Genomic DNA, 14,664 nt, shown 5'->3' on the forward strand with positions numbered 1-14,664 from the left:
ACTATGTGAGAAAAATGTTAAGAACGATATTATATATTAGGCAACATTATTTCTGAAATTAAATCATTGGCTTTATTTTATCATTATACTAAAGTCAAAGCAAATTATTGAAATATTATTTTGAAAGTATTTACTTTGTATTAGGTTGGCAGTGTATATTTTCTTCCACCCACTTAATGTTAGGTTTAAATTAAATACCCATCTTTAAAAAGCAGAATGAAGCCATAATGTCAAATTGGATTCAAAATATTCTGTCAATTGACATATATAAAAATATTCTCTCTCTCTCTTTTATTATATAGTACCATTCTCTCAATTTCTTTTTGAAAACACTGCACTAACACAACAGCATCCTGTTATTGCCCCAATATTACCATACAACAGTAGTTAACAATCAAAACATTTTGTTTTCTTGCCAGAGGGTTTAATGAAACATCATAATTTGGTTAGTTGGTTACTTACTTGCCATTGCTCACATAAAAAGCCTGAATGATTATACAGTCATTGCAGTTAATCGCTCATGCCCTGCAACATGTGAGCAACACTTTTAATTAGGGAGCCAATGAATTATGAATTACTCACGAGACAAATTCCAACCTGACCGACTGTGCCAGGATCCACAGAGGTTGAACACGGCAGAAAATAAGGCCACAGGGATGAGTTTTTGACATGAGAACTCTTGATTTTGTTCAGAAACACGACGGGCAGTTCACGGTGATCCAGCTGGTGGGAATGATGCGTGGGATAGCCGCGGGGATGCAGTACCTCTCAGAGATGAATTACGTGCACCGGGATTTGGCAGCACGGAACATTCTGGTGAACGGAAACCTGGTGTGTAAAGTGTCTGACTTTGGGCTGTCACGAGTGCTGGAGGACGATCCAGAGGCGGCGTATACTACACGGGTGAGAGATCATGCTTCTGCTCTGGATGTTTGCTCTTCTGGGTACTGGTCTCATTTTAACTGGATTTACTATGCAATGTTTTTGTTGTGATATGTTAACTGGTTTATTTTTTTATTTTTATTTTTTTTAAAGAAATATCATTTGATTGTGTAAACAAAAAAACAGACTCTGTGAGATATATTCTTGCTGACCTGTAGTCTGGAAATGAGGTCACGCAGGACTGTCATAGCAGCTATCCAGACTGATGGATGGCTAAACATCCACTCAGTGTGTTTGTATGCATGTGTGTGTGTGTGTGTGTGTTACTGCTTATGAATGCATTTGTACATGGTTTTGCTGGAAGATCAGTATAAAATGAAAAATAAAGTTTGGACCAGCATTCTAGAGCAAAATTACCAATAAATGTATCTTTTAAAAGGAACCTATTATGCCCTTTTTTCAAAGTTTTGTTTTTGGGTCTACTAGAATAGGTGTTCATGCTTGAATGTTCAAAAAACACCTTATTTTTCACACATTTAACACTCTGGGGTGCGTTTCCCAAAAGCATCGTTACCCAACTATGCCATGTCCGTAATTTATAGCAAATGGTCTAGTATTTATTCGATCTCAAACAGGTTCATTAAAAGAAGTTATTACTCCAGCAGGTGCGTGACATCATTAACCACCGTGGTTGAATGACCAATTTGCGACAATATGGTTTCGGGAAACAGTCGTGACTAGCTAGTTGATTTCTTCAACACTGCATTGTACTATGGTAGTTAAGCAGCGAGTTACGTCGTTGTATGGGAAATGCACCCCTATCTAGTTCTGGTCTCCATGAAACCCCTTTTTTCGAAAAGCACAATGTTTTCTGATTGGTCGGCAGGACCAGTGTGTTGTGATTGGTCAACCGCTTTGAGCGTGTTTCAGAAAAATCACTCCCCTTACCATAACCACGAGTTTCAACACACTACTATCACAACTCAACCGGGTCTCGTCCCCCTTTTTTTGCGTATACCTTGGGCGGGAATTATTTAAATAAGGAATATTGTGACATGTATGTTCGGAAAGAAAACTCAAGATTACAATCTATGTGTTTCAGGGAGTTCAGAAACAGTGCTTACAGTGCCCTTTGGAGTGGCTTTGTGCTTTGCAGAACTTTTTCATGTTCAAACAGCAACATTACACACTAAAGACAGTAAAAAATGTAAAGAAGCCTCAATGTGGTTTTTAAAATTTGAAACTTTCTTTAGTGTCTAATGTTGCTGTTTGAGCATGACAAATACCCCTTAATTGAAAGACAGGACTTCCTTTACCACAGTGGCCATATTGCATATTTACATTTAAAAAAACAGCTTGGGCCCTATTTTAACGATCTGAAACGCAAGTGTCAAAGCGCAAAGCGCAAGTAACTTTGTGGGCGGGTCTTGGCGCTGTTGCTATTTTCCCAGCGGGATAAATGACTCTTGCGCCAGGCGCAAATCTAAAATGGGTTGGTCTGAAGTAGCTTCATTATTCATAGGTGTGGTTTGGGCGTAACGTGAAATAAACCAATCAGAGCGTCATCTCACATTCCCTTTAAGAGCAGACGCGCTTTGTTCTAAAGCGGATTCCTATTATAACGGCGGATTTGCCAGACGCGCGCCAGGAGCGGTTCACAGCCAAGGAGAGCAACGCTCTCGTCAGGGACGTTGGGGATGGAGAAACCCACCCAAATTAACTTCGGTTAAAAAGGCGTATGATAATTTGGGTAAATGTGTAAGCTAGATGTATGCTTTTATAATAAATTGTCTATCTATCTATCTATCTATCTATCTATCTATCTATCTATCTATCTATCATAATAATGTATGATTTGCAAAAATGAAAACTGCTGCTTCTGTGTAGATGAGAGAATCAAAGTGTATGCGCGTTGTGCACACGCTACATTGATTATGGCCAAGCATGCGCCCTTAAAATAGCATATGAATAACATGCGCAACGCGCCACTGACTTTAAACTATTTTTTCCTGGTTAGTGGCGCAATTGTTTTCTAAACCTGCAAAATAGCATGAAGGAACGTTTGCGCCGGAACACGCCTCCTTTTTTGCGCTGAACCGCCCAGGGAGCGCAAGTTCATTCCCTAGTTTAGCGACGTGCTTCTGTGGAGGGAAAAGCGCGCTTTGCGCGGGTGCAAAATAGGAATGATACATGCGTCAGTGTACAAAGTCAATTGCGCTGGGTGCAAGATAGGGCCCCTTATGTTTAAGCTGTTCTACAACTTAATAAATAAAATAGCTTCACTACTGTAAAGCTGCATGATTTTAATGCTAGCAATGCTAGTAGCTCCCTGGTGATCACTTAATAGTTTTGCAATTTGTAGCGATGCTAATTCCTAAAACTGCTAACCTCTGATTTTCTGTTTTTTTTAAGGGGGGTAAGATTCCCATTCGATGGACAGCCAGTGAGGCCATCACCTACAGGAAGTTCACATCAGCCAGTGACGTGTGGAGTTACGGCATTGTCATGTGGGAGGTGTTATCCTATGGGGAACGACCATACTGGGAAATGTCCAATCAGGACGTGAGTAAATTCTGAATTTAAATGTTACCACAGTTGCATTGCACAAAGGTCTTATAATAAATAAAAACATCAGGAGGTATAACCATCAGTGTTATTTTAGAGTATTATTTATATACCTTTATAATATTTATAGGTTTTTTGAATAAGATTTTATTTGTATATTTTTTTCAGTTTTCATTTTAAGTTTAATTACAATTTTTGGAATTTTGCCATGTACTTTTTTTTGTTGTTGCATTTTTATTAGATTTTTTTTTTAGTTTTTCATAAATTCAAGTTTTATTTAAGCTTTCTTTCAATTAACAAAGAGTCTTTATTTTTGTTAACTGGTAACCATTGCCATTGGCCAGCTTTTTTTTTTCTTCTTTTTTTCTAATGTGACAATCCTCATCGATTTGTAATAAAAGACCTTTGCCAGAGAACTTCAGTGGGACTAGAAAAAAAAAAAAGGTAAAAAGATGAAATGCATCTGGAGGGTGAACATTTCCAGATTTCAATTCACAGGCCGCTTTAAAAGAGGGAATTTGAATCCGTGTCAGTGAGTTCTTGGCAGATTTTCCACACCAGAAACCATTTTCATTTATTTATCTTCACCTTGGGAAGAGATTTGATTGGGATTTGGAAAGAAGCTGCATGGGAGAGAGATTGAGACATTTGGGAATGATTCGAGACTGTATACTCGTCATGTTAAACTGGAGCACAAAAACATTTACATGCTTGTTAGCGGATGCACTTTTATTGTGTCGAGGGAAGGGAATTTCGAAAGTTCCATTCATGGCGTAAACCACAAAATCCATCTGTCTTCCTTCCTTTGCCATGGTAACAGGCAATGGTGCGTTTCAACGGTTACAGTCTTCCAGGCAAGAGTTAATACGAATGTTTGCATCAGGATAGTTTATTCTTTTCCTTACGGCGGTATCATTTCATAAAAGAGACTAAATTAAAAAGCTCCTCTTTGCGCAAACAAAGACGGTCTCGCTCGAAATATCATTCTCAGTTCAAGTCACAGATGGGTAAAAAAATGAATTAATCTAACCCCACATAAAAACCAAATGCATTAAACGAATGAATAAATCTGCTCAGTATTCATGAAGCATATACGCTGCTAATAAATGTATGAGTTTTAATGTGGAATCTTCTACCCTCCAGGTGATAAAAGCAATAGATGAAGGCTACAGGCTACCGGCTCCAATGGACTGTCCGGTGGTGCTTCACCAGCTCATGCTAGACTGCTGGGAAAAGAACCGCAGCGATCGGCCCAAATTCGAGCAGATTGTCAACACCCTGGACAGGCTGATCCGGAATCCAAGCAGCCTGAAACAGCTGGCCAACTCTGCAATCTGGTGAGCCAAATGCCCTCCGCGAATTATATCGAAATTCAATAGAGGTGATCCGTTGGGATGTGTGCAGTTCGGTTTGTTCGGCACAAACGGCGTGTAATATATAGCTCACGATGAAGAGTGTTATGATGTTTCTCAGGTGTGTGATAAAATCTGAGGTGTTTTTTGCAGAAATCCAATAAGCTCAAAATAAATGAAACCGATATCCGGCTAATCTAGATTGAAGCCAGATGTACATCTGTACAAACTTCTTCCTTCCAGTGCATGTTTCTCTCAGTCGAGAGGGGGGTTTGAGGTGATATTGGCTGATATCTGATTGCTTGTCTATCCTTCTGCTGCATTTTGAGGGCTGCCAAATAGGAGGCAGATGGGCGCTGGATTGTTTCGACTGTGCTTGCCACAATTAAAGCCGGATGTGCAAACTGAATTTTCCCACAAACCACTGGGAAGCCCTTGCCCCATGTCCCTACCATTAAATTAAATGGGTTTAGTGCTATATTGGTGCTACACAATGTGTGTGCTATATTGGACGCTATGCAGCAGAGAGGGAGAGAGTGACAGAGACATGGTTTGGTGCAACCTGCCTCCCTTCTGGATCTGGAAAACATTACATGTCCAGGCAATGATACGCTTCTGATAAGCTTGATAAGTACACACACTCGAACATAGAAAACAAGCTGGTTTCTTACTCTTGAAACTGTAATTTGTGTTTGTGAGTGATTTTACAAATGCTCACATCATGGCAACACTTCTGTTAAAAATATTAGCTGATAAAACAGCATGGATTTTGTAGAAATCTAAATGAAATTTTACCAAAAACACAGCAAAAAATGGATACATACACTACTGGTCAATGTTTTTGAAATGCTCACAAATCAGCATATTAGAATGATTTCTGAAGGATCATGTGACACTGAAGACTGGAGTAATGATGCTGAAAATTTAGCTTTGCAATCACAGAAATAAATTACATTTTAAAGTATATTTAAATGGAAAACTGTTATTTTAAATTGTAAAAATGTTTCACAATATTACTGTTTTTACCGTATTTTTGATCACATGAATGCAGCCTTGGTGACTGAGCATTTTAAAAACATTAAACTAGTAGTGTACATCAGACATCACCACAGATCAATATAGAAGGCTTTCTTCAAGGCAGTTCTGGCATATGTTATGCTAGATGTGAAATGACATGGGTACAGTATATAAGGCTGTTATTCTAACTGCACTTCCTCCTCCATCCACAGGGAGGACCCAGTAACTCCTGACACGGGGGTCAACACAGTGGAAGACTGGCTGGACTTGATTAAAATGGGTCAATATAAGGAACAATTCTGTAGTGCCGGCTACGTCACCCTGGAGTCGGTTCTGTATGTCAGTTCCAGGTAAACAACACCTACTCATAGACCTCACATTTATGTTATTATGAGATGTTTGCTTGCATTTCAAGAGACTGTTCACAATGGTATATCAGCTTACTGCATACTGAGAATCAAACTGTGCACAGTATACATAATGCAAAAAAAATAGTTCAGTAGTATGGCGTTACGATAATACCAGCTATATTTGAAATTGAGTACTAGATAACTACTTACTGCTAATTATACACCATATACTGTCAAGAATTACAAGAATTATGTAAAAGAGTATGCAATATATGTAATGTTAAATGCTCCAAACAATATTTTGCTATAATGTTGTGATATGGCTTCATTGCGCTGCATGTTTACTTCATTAAACATAAAATGTTAAAGTGGCAACCAGTTATCTCAAAAATAAGTATAATTGTTTTGCGTTTTCGTGTATAATTATTTACATTTTGGCAGTATGATCAAAAATAAGTATGCAGCAGTAGTATACCACATTGTCACATGACCTCATTACGAGTTATTGACTAGGAACTTGGAAGTTGTTATACATTTTAATTCAGTTGTATGTAAAAATGTATGTTGTATGTATTGTATGAATTGAATTGTATGTAAAATCAATGTAGTTATGTTTAATCACACTGGAAATGGAAGGTTGAGTGGTATGCATTGGTATCGTTCAGTACAATATGCGTGCTCTGCTTCCATGTACACTCTCAAAAATTAAAGTTCCAAAATGGGGTTTTGGTAGTGACACCATAGAAGAAACATTTTTGGTTCCCCAAAGAACCTTTCAGAGAACAGTTCTCAAAAGAACCATTTTTTTCTTAGTGTAAAAAACATTTAAAAAAATCTAAAGAACCTTTTCCCACTGTAAATATCCTTTTGTGTAATGGAAAGTTTCCATAGATGATAAAGGTTCTTCATGGAACCATAGATGCCAATAAAGAACCTTTATTTTTTTTAAGAGTGCAAGATATCAATTTGAGTAATGTTGTGTATTCTAAACATAGACACCCTTAGCTAAGGTATTTTCTTCTGTCTCTCCGTTTCTCTCACAGTGAACTGGATAAGATAGGAGTAGCACTGGCAGGCCATCAGAAAAAGATCCTATCTAGTATCCAGTGTCTTCAGGCACAGCATGGGACTCAAGTTCAGGTATAGCGCCTCACCTCAACGCCCTCGACTTGTTCCGCTTCCACCGAAGAGGAGATTGGGAGCGATCTTGCCACAATGGAAGCGTCTTGCTGCAAAATGACTCCGTCTTATCTCTCTACCAGCACTGAAGTTCCTCAGCCCTACAGGAGAATGGGCGAGTACCTTCCCTTTTGTGATCAGCATCTAGAAATCTTCTAAGGCAGTAGATCACTCTGGATGTTCAAAGACTGTGGACTTTAAAAGTGGATATTTATTGATCCAAGTGAAGTAAGGACAAGAATCAACACCATGTGACAGCACAGCACTGTGAACATCACGCTCCACTCCTCATTGTACAGAAGAAAGACCTTGAGAAGAAACACCGATTGTGTCTTGTAAATCTTTTTTTGCGAGTGATATCAGTACGATTTACTTCAATAAGACACTTAATGTGAACCGCGAGGATGAGGAAACCTTCAGCGAGATGTCCTTGAAGACTTGTGTATGTGGAAATAGTTTAGAAGCATTCAGCAAAGACAGCTCGCCTTTAGAAAGCAATGAAGCACTGATCTCTCTTTCACGCATACACACACATTTAAACAGTACGTAGAAGGGCCGCTCCTTGACCCCAAATGCCACTCCGGCCTGCTCCCGTCAAGCCCTCGGCAGCGTCTTTGGAATATGTCAATTCCACCGCAGAGAACCCAGAGGTTCGAGAGCCCACGCTTGTCACTTTTGACAAGTTCTGACATCCGATGCATAGCAACAGAGAAACGAGAGACGTTTAAGGAATGCAAAGTAATTGTGGCTCCAGAGACAGGACAGCGTGACGATGTCATGAAGAGGGCAGATGTCGTCCTTCCTTCACACTGGCAGCAGCTTTCTGACTTTTTCAAAACGTTTTTGTGGAGCCACTTGATCCATTTGATGTGGCTTTTCTTCTAATTTCATTGCATATTTAAAGTATTTCGCCTCATTAAATGCATTTCATCACGAACGTAAGCCGTTATGGACATCTTTGTTGGAAGGAGACAGGATATGTGTTGAGCATTTAATGAGGCAGACTTTATCCCTAAATCGTCCTGGTGTTGATGGAGCTGCACTCGGTGGACTGTTGAACCTGTATTTGTGTTGGAACCCTTTTAGCGTAGCGCTCTGATGGTTACCGAGTGCTTGGTACCTTCAGATTACATTTCCATTTGATTTGATAACAAAATGGTGGAGCTTAAACATTTTAGCATACAATTTCCATGTAATTCCATGCACCATGTTCACAATCCCGTGTAAAAAGTTGTCCGCAACAGATGCTGGTGCTCTAAAAATAAGTTCATCCTCCATTTTCTGGTTTCTCGCCCCATGTTTCTTGGCAGTGCTTTGTTTTGCACTTGGAAATGGTGTGATTGAAGAAGAAAAGATTGTATTGCAGTAGAAATCGAGACATTGTACAGTGTTGGTTATTGTATTTGTACAGTAATGACTTAGTGTTTTGAAGGTTTTTGTCAGTTGTAAATTATGGCAAGGTGATAACTCTTATTTTAACCTTCAACTCTAGCTTTGAACAGACAAGGATTGTGAGGCTGTAGAATGTAATGGATAATTTAGCTTTATGGTGTTGGGTAAAGCTAAGCATTCTCAGGATTTTTTTTTTTTTTTCACTGATACACAATTCAAAATGGCAGCAGATCAGACAGAACTGCCTACTCGGTTCTGTCGTCTACGGATTTACTTTCTGTTTGATGCCTTTCAGTTTCAGTGTTCATATTTATGTTTTGTCATCATAAGTCCTTCATTTACCTTTGGTATTTTTACATTTTGTCTTGTTTTCCAGTAAAAAAAAGAAAGAAAAAAAGACTAAACATAAGAATAATATAAGACTCATTTTCCAAAAAAAATTTCTTGCATGATTCTAAGAAACTTTAGTGGAGTCTATGCTTAAAGTTTGTCAATTGGGTAAAAAATGTTTCATTCATGATATATCCCCTGAAACACTATTTTCTACAATCTCCACTAGATTTTTTGAAAGAAATGAATACTTATAATTCAGCTAGGTTGTGTTTAATTGATCAAAACTGCATTTTAACGTGTTAAAACAGAAAACAGATTTTTAAATTGCATACATTTTACAATGTTACTGTTTTTACTGTAATGTTGATCACATAAATGCAGCCCTAGTTGAGTATAAGATATTTCTTTCAAAAAGATAATAAATGTTACCGACCCTAAACTTTTCAATGGTAGTGTATCTTATTTTATATTTATTAATATATCTGGGTTTAGGATGTTTATGAAATCAACCAATTTATTGTAAAACAAGACAATACTGAATTAGTTAATTTATTTTTTTTTTTTTTTTTTTTTTTTTTTGCAGTGCAGTTGCAAAGTATTTAGATGAAACGGTAATGATTTAATAAGCCAATCTTGAGCATTCTGGTAAGTAAAATGCTAAATAATATTTATTTCATATACAGTAATTATAATGTTGGCAGACACATTCTAAATGATGCAGAGGCAACAAAAACAGTGTTATTCTCTCATTCTGTGACCTCTCCGGGAAAGTGTTCCTTCAGCTCATTGAGTTCAGTTTAATTGAAAGGATAACGAAGAATGTTTATTTCTTCCGAATATTTATTGATGCAAGTCAAGGTTATAATTGTAATAATGGGCACATCTGCTCTGTGCTTTTAGTAATTCTTAATTAGGAGCTATTCCTAATTGTCAGATTACTGAAACATATGTGCCTATTCAGATTTGTAATTTCCCATGCGGCAACAATAACAGCGAATAATTTAATGAAGCATTGCAAAAAGCCTCTTCCAACCCAAAACGATACACTTTGAATCCTGGGTTTCTTGGAATGATTTCAGAGTTCTCATTTTTCATGTTTTTAGTTTATAGCCTACTATTTACACAACACAAACATGCACACAAACTTTTGCAGTTCGATGCAGTAAACATTGTCTTGAAGCATTTTTGACATTCCTTTTGATTTTTTTTTTTAAATAATAAATGCAGTTGTTTGTGTTCCATTTGTTGAAGTACTGTTATTATCATGCAAACTTTGGTCTGGCAGTTTACAAAGTCCACACTTACTGTTACCGAGTTATACCTGCACATTGCATCAGGACCTTGGTTAGACATTTTTAGCCAAGACACATCACCGATAGTGAACACCCAACTTCTTAAACTTTGATTGCCAGGTTTGAATATCAGCCAGGATTAGCACTGAGAATAATAAATATATGTCACTCAGCGGTCGAGACGTGCAGCGCTGTTTGAAAGATATTAATGATGTGTCTGGAAGTCGTCAATTAATCTGTAAGAGGCCACTCTCTTTTGTCCGAAAGTATCAGTATTACGAAATCGTTGGATGGTTTTTCAGTCGGCCTCTATAACTCAGCCAGTCAGGACTGTTGCTTTGTTGTACGAGTAACCGCACCGTGCATTACATAATTGAATCATATCTGGTATACTTACGCTGAGGTGTACACATGTGATGCACTTTGCCACCCACTTCTAAACTGGAGTACTTCAGCCCTGAGTGTAAAAAGCTTCTCTGGCTTGTACAGGGTCAGTAATGGATACACGATCAGATAACTCGATGAAGGGTCACTGAGTCATTGACTTTAGCAAACCAGCTCCTCAGTCAGTACCTGAATATGTTACCTCTAATTTTCTGTGTATCTTTTGTTTAGAATTTTCAAAATTGTGATGATTTGTGTACCGGTTTGGTTATTATTTCATAAAGCTCTTGTTGAATTGTATGCATTTTGAACATTGTCCAATAAATATGTTAATATTTTTAGCCTTTTGTTCTCGTTTGTGTCTATAATGTAATTAATGTGAATTTATGTATGTATTAGTATATGTTAGTGTGTATATATATATATATATATATATATATATATATATATATATATATATATATATATATATATATATATATATATATATATATATATGGACATTCAGACCACATTTATAAAGCTATTAATGTTTTTTTATTTTTATTATTTAACAAAATATTGATCCAAGTGCCATTTAGAAATATTTCCTACTGACACAAAACAGCAAAAGTTATAAATAACTGACTTAAAACCACATTTCTTTGTGAAAATACTAACGTACCCAAGACTTTTGCACAGTGTATATATATATATACACTGTAAAAAGTGATAAGTTGACTTACCTTAAAAAAGTGAGGAAACTTGTTGCCTTGAAATTATGAAGTAAATTTGACAATACCACATAACTTCTTTTTTTTTCAATTACACAGGAAGTTTATTTACTTGATAATTTTAAGGCAACGGGTTTCCTCACTTTTTTAAGTTAAGTCAACTGATCACTTTTTACAGTGTATATTTTATGCAATTATAATACTTTGTTTCATTTAAAGCATCACCCATGCAGAAAAATCAGGAATGAAAGGAATGAAATGAAAGGTCATTTTCAAAGAAAACATTGAACATCTGTCACCAGAAAATGGTTCCTGAGCCTGGACTCCCCAGAGCGATAGTGAATCAACACACAGGTAAACAGACTGTCAGACGCTTGTCTCTTCTCTTCCCTTCTACCTCTTCCAATATACGCTCGTGAGATCCATGCTAACTGAAAGCAAACACAGCAGAGGTCTTTGCTATTCCCATCATGCTCTGCTCAAACAGTGGGCCACCATCTGGAGGGGCTTCGGTGAATGGCAGTGAGGGTTTTGCCTCCTTAACTTCTCCCAGTTTAAGCTCCTCCACAGCTGTTTCGTTTTGTCATGTACTGCAGCCAATGATTTCCACCTTTTATTTGATTACAGCACAGTGTTTAATTAATGCTGCAAAATAAAACCAGCAGCTATAGAGTCAATATCTCTGTTCCAAATCCTAGCATATAGTCAGCAACCTAATCACTTACTACGGAATTGGATGCGTAGGTTGCTGCTATAAACACTGACAACAACGCTTGTCTGATTCACCCAGCATGTAAACATATGTTGTGGTAATTTCAGTCCTTTTTATAACAACTTGTTAGCATTTTTTTTATACAGCAGCTTCAAAATTCATGTTTTTGGTGTGTAGCATGCTAACATTAGCCGCTATAAATTATAAACAACTGAAAACCCAGAGGATCCAGGCTTGGAAATGCTGATTGTCTTCCTGGTTTTATGATTACAAACAGAACAGTTGCATTGGCTAATGTTAGCATGTTGCTAAGCTAACAACAACACACTCTAGTTACCACAAAAAAATACAAAGTACACATAATCAGTGAAACAGACCACTTTGTTATTAGATACAGATATTTTACCTATACTTTGCTGTACTGAATTAAACAGTGATATATTGAAAGTTCACTTTTTTTACTGTGCATGTTGCAGTGCATTCTGGGATTGATTTACCTGCAAAGGATACATGTGGTGCTGACATCGAATTCAAAAAGGTTCTTGGAACAGCCTTTGCATTAGAAGTATGCCTATGATTAAAATGATGTATATGTACTTTATTCAAATTGTGTGGATATGTACTTGGTGCATACTTTGATGCCTATAAATGTAAATTGAGCCTGAAAACGTGTGATTTTGGGTTAAACGTATTTGTATAATAGAAAGTTGTGAGTCGAAATTTAAGAGAGAGTTGCTTTGAAAATAAGACATGGTTGTCTGAACAATAACAAGCACAAGAAGAGTGTCTACATGTTAACAGCATGGACATGTACATGTTGCCATGGTTACAACAAAGACACCCAAGTCTCTCATTTTTCAATCTGTAGCAACTCCATGTATGGCAAGAACCAATCGAATAAATTCAGTTTGTGTGACTGCAAGGGAATACAAATGTGAGAATAGGCTAGGATTAGCTGAAAAAAGCAACCTGAGACTTTGTGATTTATGATAGCGTGTTTTGTATCCAGTGGTGTTCTTGTGTATGTGAGAGTTGCCTTCATCTCGCAGTGTCCATCAAGTCATGGGGATTAAAACCAATATAAGCGTGAAGCGTGAGCTAAGCAGTCCACTCTTTGTCCTCACAGGTGACGCACAAAAAAAGCTCTTCTCGACTGCTGAGTGCACACACACATTGCATAAAATTGCATCAGACTGACATATCTGGTAACAATGTGTATTTCATTTGTCTAGTCTGTAAGACAACACAATTTCCTATGTTTAATTTAGAACTGTTGTGAACAAAGTCTGTTCATAGAATACTAAACCTTCTATTTGGCTATGCTCAAAATAGCAAACTAGACCCATATCTGCAGAAGGGCTATATAGTATAGTGTGCAGAGTAGCCTATGCATTTTTTGTATGCATAGAACACTATATACAGTATACTACAGAACACACTGCTCAGAATACTCCAATGTAATCTGCATTTGATTCAATTGACTAAAGTTTTGATTAAATTAAATTGCCAAAGGTTTAGGCATTTTTATCCAGATGTCAATTTAAAATGTGAATAAATGGAGCCAATCAAATAGGGTCCTCGCACCATCTGTATTGTTATGTTTATTTTCTATGGGTGTATCAGCTCCCTAATTCAGTAGTGCACGTCTATTTTTCTACTATAAAATGTACAGAGTGGGTTATACAGTGATGCTTACATATATTCATATAAAAATAAGAATACAGTATGCACAAATATATATATATACACACATACACACATATGAAGAGTTCAGATGCAAAAGCCTCTAAGTGCTATCTGAAATTTTCTTCTAGAATGATAATTTTTATAAAGCTTGTATATTTAAGTTAAGTAATTTCACGTAAATGACAATTAATAGGTAATTTGCATTGCCATTTAAGTGAAATTATTGAACTTAAATATACAAGCTTGATAAAAATGATCATTCTAGAGGAAAATTTCAGATGGCACTTAGAGGCTTTTGCATCTGAACTCTTCACATATATATATATATATATATATATATATATATATATATATATATATATACATACATACATACATACATACATACATACATACATACATATATACATATATATACATATATATATATAGCCTATATATATATATATATATATACATATACACATTTAATATTTAATACACACATTTAATACACACACACACACACACACACACACACACACACACACACACACACACACACACACACACACACACACACACACACACACACACACACACACACACACACACACAAATATATTATAGTTATATTAAGTTATTATTGATATGTGACCCTGGAACTTAAAACCAGTCACATGTCGCACGGGTATATTTGTGGCAATAGCCAACAATACATTGTATGGGTCAAAATTATTGATTTTTCTTTTATGACAAAAATCTGTAGGATTTTAAGTAAAGATCATGTTCCATGAAGATATTTTGTAAATTTCCTACCGTAAATAT

At 36.6% G+C, this 14,664-nt stretch overlaps 1 protein-coding gene across 1 annotated transcript in view; it reads left to right on the forward strand.

Moving 5' to 3' along the window:
* ek1 (eph-like kinase 1) overlaps nt 1-11,093 on the forward strand; it is a 63,489-nt gene extending 52,396 nt beyond the window's left edge. Inside the window, exons 13-17 of the mRNA XM_084103287.1 lie at nt 694-903; nt 3,295-3,444; nt 4,591-4,784; nt 6,029-6,166; nt 7,210-11,093. Coding sequence (XP_083959413.1) covers nt 694-903; nt 3,295-3,444; nt 4,591-4,784; nt 6,029-6,166; nt 7,210-7,312 — 795 coding nt within the window. The 3' untranslated portion in view covers nt 7,313-11,093. The remainder of the gene's footprint in view (nt 1-693; nt 904-3,294; nt 3,445-4,590; nt 4,785-6,028; nt 6,167-7,209) is intronic.
* The last annotated feature ends 3,571 nt before the right edge of the window (nt 11,094-14,664 follow it).

The sequence above is a fragment of the Abramis brama genome (assembly GCF_963993115.1).
Source record: "Abramis brama genome assembly, chromosome: 24".
In the NCBI taxonomy this organism is placed as follows: Eukaryota; Metazoa; Chordata; class Actinopteri; order Cypriniformes; family Leuciscidae; genus Abramis; species Abramis brama.